The sequence below is a fragment of the Macadamia integrifolia genome, chromosome 7, assembly GCF_013358625.1.
Source record: "Macadamia integrifolia cultivar HAES 741 chromosome 7, SCU_Mint_v3, whole genome shotgun sequence".
In the NCBI taxonomy this organism is placed as follows: Eukaryota; Viridiplantae; Streptophyta; class Magnoliopsida; order Proteales; family Proteaceae; genus Macadamia; species Macadamia integrifolia.
The window spans coordinates 24,016,752-24,025,068 of record NC_056563.1 but is presented as its reverse complement, the minus strand read 5'-3'; the positions used below and the strand labels follow the sequence as shown (position 1 = coordinate 24,025,068).

General features: G+C 38.6%; 2 protein-coding genes across 4 annotated transcripts; one reads left to right on the top strand and one right to left on the bottom strand.

Moving 5' to 3' along the window:
- Window positions 1–526: 526 nt before the first annotated feature.
- LOC122084986 (WEB family protein At3g51220-like) lies at window positions 527–2,384 on the bottom strand. Its single transcript, XM_042653403.1, has 2 exons — window positions 2,090–2,384; window positions 527–1,264 (listed from the first exon to the last, which is right to left on the bottom strand). The coding sequence occupies exons 1-2, from the start codon at window positions 2,237–2,239 to the stop codon at window positions 764–766; spliced, it is 651 nt and encodes a 216-aa protein (XP_042509337.1). The 5' UTR covers window positions 2,240–2,384; the 3' UTR covers window positions 527–763.
- Window positions 2,385–5,430: 3,046 nt separating this feature from the next.
- On the top strand, window positions 5,431–7,806 carry LOC122085002 (hexokinase-2, chloroplastic-like). 3 transcript variants are annotated; one of them, XM_042653426.1, is made up of 5 exons: window positions 5,431–5,833; window positions 6,210–6,321; window positions 6,453–6,635; window positions 7,368–7,442; window positions 7,556–7,806. In XM_042653426.1, the coding sequence occupies exons 1-5, from the start codon at window positions 5,565–5,567 to the stop codon at window positions 7,739–7,741; spliced, it is 825 nt and encodes a 274-aa protein (XP_042509360.1). In that variant the 5' UTR covers window positions 5,431–5,564; the 3' UTR covers window positions 7,742–7,806. The 3 variants fall into 3 exon arrangements, with proteins under 3 accessions (XP_042509360.1, XP_042509361.1, XP_042509358.1); XM_042653427.1 differs by having other exon boundaries at window positions 6,210–6,360; window positions 7,569–7,743; XM_042653424.1 differs by having other exon boundaries at window positions 5,435–5,833; window positions 6,210–6,360; window positions 7,556–7,800.
- Window positions 7,807–8,317: the final 511 nt, after the last annotated feature.

Genomic DNA, 8,317 nt, shown 5'->3' with positions numbered 1-8,317 from the left:
ATGTCGAACAATGTAAATTGTGTGTATCTCTTACCATTATTTTCTCTTCAATTCTTAAAACCCATTCATTTTTATTTTTTTCTAAGGTGAAGTCTCATAAAAAATTACTATAACAATGAAAATGACCATAGCATATACATAAATTCATATATAAGGTTGCGTTTATTTATTTTGTGGGAATTGGGGAGGGCTATAAAGCATCAATAGAGTTGATAATAAAGCTTTGAATAAGATGTGGATTTAGGGTAAAACCTAAAGGGGATGAGCTTTTAGCTTAGGACAGACAACTAGGCATTGGACTCTAGCATATGTCCAAAGAAGTTTAAAGGCTGGACCCTTCAATTCACTACCTTTCTTGATGTAATAGTAAATAGCCTATAGGTGGTAATTGACGTGCCAAATGACCCCTTTGCTGACTCCTTGTGGGTCCCTATCTGGCCAATATGGGTCGCACCAAATTTAAAAAAAAATATATATATATATATATATATATAGAAATAGTAGAAACCATATCAGATCAAATCAATTTATCAAAAGACATGGAAAAATTAATTTCCACTGTATGTATGATTTATTATTGTATTAATCTCTTTAGTTTCAAGCAACATCCTCAACCCCGCTTACTTTATGGGCACCTAAATTCCACTCTATCTGAACCAAAAGTGAAAACCAAAATAAAATAAAATAAAATAAAACACAATTATTACATTCAGGGAATTTTTTTGTATTTTGTGTTCTTTTTTTCCCTAGTAGCTTAATGAACTCAGGCTTTTGGACCTGCAACATCCTGATGAGTCCCCTTTTTCTTAGAGAAAATCACTCCTATTAAAGGTATTATGGGCTTTTTCTTCTTCTTCAAAGAAGAAGATTGTCTCTCAAGTGTTTCACCACCAACTTCAGGTTCAGGGTTCACAACCTGAGCTAGTGAAGGAGGGCTAGCAAACTTCACGTATCTCATCCTCTTCTGGAGCTCTGATCCTTCTTCTTTAACTCTCGGCGGCGTCTCAACTTCAATGGTTATCGGGTTCTCGACGAATTTGAGGTCTTCCATCTCTGAGTAAATTTGTTGTTTCTGGGCTTCCTTCGCCTTAATTTGTTGGAGCTCTCTTTTTGTTTTCTCCAGCTCTTCTCTCAGAGAAGAAAGACAATTAGCCATCATCGTACCTTCTTCTATTGCTTTTTGGAGGCTCTGCTTTGTCTCTTCAAGCTCGGCAGTAACTGTTCCTAGCTTGGACTGCCCATGAATCATTTGACCTGCTCGAATCTAATAAAGCAAATTCAAGTTTAGTTGCAGAAAATCGGATCAACCACGTTCATAGAAAGAACCAGACCATCGATATCTGATCCGGTTTGGTTCTAACAAAGGTGATCATTTCATTACTAAACCCAAAGCTTCAAGGGAAGTTTCCAGAAAAATCACATGATCAGATGCCCCAAGATGAAAGAAAAAGATAATCAGAGACCATGCTACGTACCCTAACCCATAATAAAGAAAAGCAAAAGACAAGTGCAGCAACTACGAAGTATCAAAACTTGGATTAAAGTCCAAGCAACATTAAAGGCTATCCAGTAAAGATTTAATTTATTTAAACTCATCCTCAAAAGCCAGCAGAGGGTGCCCAACATTCTCCCTCTTCATGCATGGGAATTGAGATCTTTTTCGAGAATTTTTGCCCATTTTCAGAGGCACACCCTCCTATAGTTGCCACATCTCAACTCTGATATCAATTGATGAATCTTGGATCAAATTCAACCTTAAAATTTAGCCATAAATTTTTGTTGTTAGCCGGGTTGCATGAACTTTTTTAGCATCGAATTTTATTGCAAACCCGGGTAACAAGAAAGTTCCTCCAATGCAAGTAGCAACAAAAAATTTCCGAATATTAAGGAGAGGGTGCCCAAATCCTTACATGCATTTGGCTATTCACATCCAATATTGGAGGATTATTATTTTCACGTGAACCCAACAGATAATATTATGAAAGAAACAAGGATTGATGAAGCATTAATATGTAGGAATTAAAGAGAGAAGATGAATGAGAGAGCAGCAAGGGAGGCAAGAGAATCAGAATGGGTATTGATGAGGTACCTCTTTGAGCTGCTTGGCATAGACCTCGCCAGCTAAAACTCTCTCTCCAAACAACATAACAGCTTCCTTGACAGAACGAAAGGGAGCCCTTGTATCAATCTCCGCCCTCTTCATCTCTACCACCCCTTCTTCTGTCTCTGTGGCGGCCATGCCTTGATATAAATATAGTATATACTGTGAGAGAGACACACAGAAGAAAAGAGGAGTTGAAGGATATAGAGGTGACGACGACAAGGACAAGTTTTTGATTTATATGTTGGTCTAAGCCTGAGAGGGAGAATTAGAAAGAGAAAGGTCGTTAGAAGTGGAGAGAATAGCTTAAGGGGGGACCTAATAAAATCATGGGCTTGTTTCTTCGCGTCCACTTCACTGGTATTCTGTTATTTGAAGGTGAAGTCGGTCGGTGGACGGTCTTGATTCGACAGATCCTGTTGCGTATTAGATATTTGAAAAATATGGGAGACTCAGAGAGAAACAGAAAAGAGAGAGACTTCTCACCAAAGCCCCACCGATGGTATGGTGTATATATACCATGTAGAGAATATTTAGAGTGATTACTCCATGATTTCTAGTTGTGTTCCTACTCTACTATCACTGCCCATTAGTTAGGATTTGGTGCCCAAGCTAAACCCCACCATTCAATGATTGTGCTTTAGGAAAAGCCAACTACTGTAGTTAAATCCTCCACCAGCACCTCTTCCCCTTTAAAACAGATGTTAAATGTGGTTTGGGAACAATTGTGGATCAGGTTTTCGCACGATCTGATCCATACACATAGAGTTCACCACTCAACTTTTCTCTGTATGAATTTCATGTGTGTGGATCAATCCCGTCTCATCTGATTTCCTGAGTCGGTCTCTTTAGAAATTTTGGACTTTGAAGGAAGAAAAAACTGGTTTTATTACAAGTTACAACTTATACCATGCCCCAAGGTCCACAATCTAGGAGATGGGGTATTGGTCTAAATAAAGGTTAAATCTTGTTTTAAGTTTGTAACAAGGTTGGGAAAAGAATTTGTAACAATATTTATGGAAAAAAAATATTTGCACAACACGAAATTGCATGGAGTCGCTTTCTTCCCAATCAGATTATTGTAGCACCCCCTTAAAATATCCTAAATATCTCCCCAGTTTACAGTTTGGCCCCACCTATTCGATGCCCCTATGCATCCATCCCTTCACTGGCTTGCATGCTAGTGTAGGGCAAACTTTTCCCTTACTTTATAATACCAAAATACTCTTATCACGTATATTACAAGTAATTATACGCATAAGAAGTAAGTGGTAATTCTCAGTCTAGGAGCGCAGCCAACTCTAGTGCTCCATGTGTTTAAATCCCTTCTCCCCAAAATAAAGGGTAGAGGTGTCTTTTCACATGGGGAAACATATGGAAGCACTAGCGTAGCACTTAAGAACATAGCTCTTTTCCCTAATTATATATACAAGAAAATAGAAAGGAAACAAAAAAAGATTCATGAGTACATCCATGTAATTTCAAATAGGACACTTCAACATCAACCTTAGGGGGTAGTGAATTTAGCACTTTACCTTCTCAAATTTTCGTCTGTCTCCAGTTTTGCTGCTCAATCCAAACAATGAGACTGCAACGCTGTTCTCTCCAGACTCACTACTCTACTCTTCAATCTCCATTAAACATGTAATTAATAGATAGTCAAAAATCCATACTCTATTCGTGTTCGTATCCGTTTAAGAAAATCCATATTCGAAAAATGATTTCCAAAAACTATTTGAATTCAATTGAAAACTAATCGAATGCAGACACAAATAGTGTCATATTCAATTCGAATATAATCCGTTTACATCATTAGAGGAAGCGAACTAAATGGAAACGTTGCCCAGGTATGACAAAAATGGAGCAAAAGGAATATTTCACAACACATGTGGGCATTTTACGGGAAATATGGAAGCGCCGAACTGCTATGGCCTTCAAGAGGACACTTCCAGCTTTCCACCCTTGGATGGAAGTTGTGAATAAGTATGTGGATGAGACTATTTCAGCATTTGTAAACCAAACCCCCCATGTCCCCAGAAAAACTCAAATGAACCATTCCAAACTCCCAACTCCCAACTCCCAACTCCCAACTCCCAAGCCTTGACATGTTTACAACTTTGGTGTCCAATCTTCATTGATGCATCACTCTCTCTAAAGCCTAAATCCATGGGGTTGGGCTCCCTCACACTAGATGATAAAGAGGAGCTCCTTATGGTGGATACAGTTGATGTGTTCCCATTCTATTTCAAAATGGGCTTTGAGCCACCTTTCATTTGGATCTTTGGAAGACCTCTTTTCCCAAAGGATCTTTTCAAGATTGTAGTTATCTTTTTGACCAATGAGGCTCAATAAAATTCCTCTTTTTTAAGTTTTTAATGTTTAAAATAATAATAAATAAATAAATAAAAGGCAAAATTTCACTACTTGGTCACGCAGCCTTTGTATTAGTGTAGGGGTTAACGAAAATGCGTATAAAGACATCAACATGAATTGTTTCTTTTATTTCATAAGGGGTGGGGCAGTAAGTTCATGCGTCTCTGTATTTGACAATATACGCTACACGATTTGATAACTTTCTTTTCCTAATAATAAATAAGGACAAGTGATTTATAGGTGAAACATAAAGATTACACCTAGATATAGGGGCATATGCCCTCAAAAAAGGAGCACATGGGTCATTCTCCGCCCCTCTGTTTAGGCATAACCCTTATGTCCCATCTAGAAAACTTTGTTCTATTAAACAAATTAGCTAGGTGGTTGATTATCGAAACAAACAAATTAGCTAGGTGGCCGGTTTACTACTCAACCGAAGACAAAGTGGTCTGACCTGTTGAGTCAATGTGCTTGTTCTTCTAGTCCTATTAAAAACCAACTGGCCTTGACGCGTCTCCGGAACGCCGGTTTTCCAACGTGGAGGAATCCGGCAGGTGCTTGGCGTTTTTCCAACGCCAAGTTACAAATGTACTACAATGGTGGTTATAGTTACGTACTTACGTATACGGAGCTCAAGTGGCAAACATCCCGGCCCCCACCCCCAACTAGTCTAACGTTGACAGATGAAAAATCCTAGATAACTATTGTATCGGCGGTGGAGGAAAGTTTCCTTCACCAATAGCTACTCTACCACATGGAGATGAGATGTCCGGGACCCAATTATAACAAGAGTGACGTGGCCGAAATTTGCGCATGTAGCCGTTAGTGTAGGGATAGTTTTCTTCACTGCCACCTACGGTGAACTTTACGGAAAACGGCTCCAAAAGACGACTGTTGTTTGCTAACTATACTACCATGTAGGTTGGAACTTGGAACTCTGATGTTGGCAGCCAAGCCCGTGAACGGAAATTTTCTTTCGTTATTATACAGTGTGCCTTTTTGTCTCACCATCGCCATCAAAGCCTCTTTTCTATATTTCTTCTTCTTCTTCTTTTTCCGCTCTAGATCTTAACGTTAACAACTACCAGTAATGGCGGTCGCTGCACCTTCAGCAACCATTCGGTCGTTCTCCGCCGCAATGTCTCCGAGTAGGAGGCTCCGGGAAAGGATGATCGTCCGATCTACAGGCCCTTCCGTTGTCCCGATACTGACCAATTTACAGAACACATGCACCACTCCTCTACCTGTCCTTCGCCGAGTGGCAGACTCCATGACGGCTGATTTGAGAGCTGGGCTCGCTCAGGAAGGCAGCAGCGATCTTAAGATGATTCTCAGCTACGTTGATAGCTTGCCTACTGGGTTTGTTGGACTAACTTGCAAGTTCTATTTTTTCTTAAACTCTTGAACTGCTTCTGTTTCAGTTTTTCAAGATTGTTTTTGATTTATTAGCTATGATGTTCTGTTTTGATTTGGATATTTAAAACTTTTCCATCTGCCGTTAAATTTTAAGCTCAAGCATATGGTTAAGGCAAGATCCTTAAAAAAACAGAGAAGGAATTTTGTGTTTTTTGAGGACAAAAGCAACTGGTAGAGAAGATAGATCAAGAAACAGTTTCATTATCTTTAGACATCCTTGAGGATATATTTAGATATATTTATGTCTTTACCCAATAACAAATTAACTCACTTGATAAGTGTTACAGATCTGACAGTGGTTATTTGTACTTTGGAGTAGGGACGAGAAGGGCATATTCTATGCTCTGGATCTTGGAGGCACCAACTTCCGGGTGTTAAGGGTGCAACTGGGAGGGAAAGACAAACGTGTTATTGACTCTGAATTTGAACAAGTAACCATTCCTCAAGAATTGATGTTTGGTACTTCTGAGGTCAAACTTTATTTCCCCAAATGTATTTCATCATCATTCTTTTCTTCTTGCTGTTAGTATGCATTGTTTATTTATTAAGTTGTGCACTATAGGAATTGTTCGATTTTATTGCGATGAGGCTGGCAAATTTCGCACGAAAGGAAGGTGGGAGACTTCACCTGCCTAATGGAAGGAAAGGGGAAATTGGGTTTACGTTTTCTTTTCCTATCAAACAAACATCTATTGATTCTGGCACATTAATCAAATGGACCAAGGGTTTCGCAGTCTCTGGAACGGTTGGTATTATTTCAACTTTCCATTTCTCTGTCTATGAGCAGTCTCATAGCTCATTTAACTGCTCACTTAGAAATGTATATAGTTTTGCTCTGTCTAGTATTTTTTTCTTTTGAGGACTTACAGTCTTTTCCTGATGACATCTATGTTCATTTAAGCTAACAAAAGATTGTCATACTCGTTGAATGCCAGGATGGAGCTACTTAAGTGACCATCAGGTTGAAAGAAACTTAGAAACCAGATTAACCATTGGAGACATAGGGATATGCTTGGTTTGAATTGTTAATGAGTTTGATATGCAATATTAGAAGACTGAATTATGCAGAAAAACTAAATCTTTATCTTAGATTCATTAGACTTTAGGAATTCTCATTGAATCTTTTTCATCATTATTATTTCCCATATCCCCTCTTCCCCACCCCCCCCTAGTGGGTGGGGGGGTGCTAGAATTTTGGTCAACTTAACCCAATGATGAATCACCTGGAGGAGAAAGTCCAATGTAGCCTGTAGAACCTATGATGCTCAATGATTATTGCTTGTAGAGTTCATAATTGAAACCCTGCATAAACAGAAATTGTATTTTCTTTTGTTTTCAGTGTTTTAACCCAATGTAACATCTAGTATTGGCTTTACCCTTGTTTGTCCTTCGAAGGATAAGTAAGATCACTTGTTCCTTTATGTCTATGACTTTCTGTCATTGCACAACATAAGTGATACCTGTTGGTTCTTGACAGGCAGGAAAAGATGTAGTTGCTTGTTTGAATGAATCCATGGAAAGACAAGGAGTAGAAATGCATGTCTCTGCCCTGGTAGGTTTTGCCCATGCCAACATGGATCTTGAAGCTTATGTCCTCTATAGCATCAAGGATTAATGCTCGATGATGCATGGAGTGATCAATATGTTTCGATTCTTATAAAACAGGTTAATGATACAGTTGGGACACTTGCTGGGGCAAGGTACTGGGATGATGATGTGATGGTTGCTGTCATTTTGGGGACTGGAACAAATGCGTGCTATGTAGAACGGTTGGATGCTATTCCAAAGCTTCAAGTTCAGATGCCTAGTTCTGGAAGAACGGTGTGTATACAACCATTATTTAGGTTGTAATTGTTTGAATTTTGAAGCAAGGCAATTTTCACTAAGGCTTTTTTGGTTGCAAGGGGAATGCAAATTTTTTATGTACAGTGGAATTTTTTTCCCAGAAAAATAAATTTAGATTTTTGATTGCAAGGGAAATATATTTTACATGTGAAAAAAATTTCACTTAACCATTAAAATTTCCCTTTTTATTTCCCCACCAAAATAGGAAGAAAAAAAAAAACCCTACTCTCACGATCTCTCTCCCACTCTCACGACTCTCACCCCACTCATGACTCTCATGATCTCTCTCATGTGACTCAATTGGGTTTGTTTTAACCAAAAGACTTTGAATTTGAGCCAGATGGAGCATTACTGACCTGATGGGTTTGTTTTGACCAAAAGACTTTTGGAATGGGCATTTCAGTCGTTATCACTTGTGATCTAGTACTGTTTTCTTTGTGATCATCTTTTATATTATTTTAAATATTTATTTATGCCGCATTCATTTGATATATAGAATGAAATGGTTTATTTTGGTTAATGATAGAACATAGTATCTGATGACATTTGGTTCTGGATTGAAAAGTACTCTCCCTCCCCCCC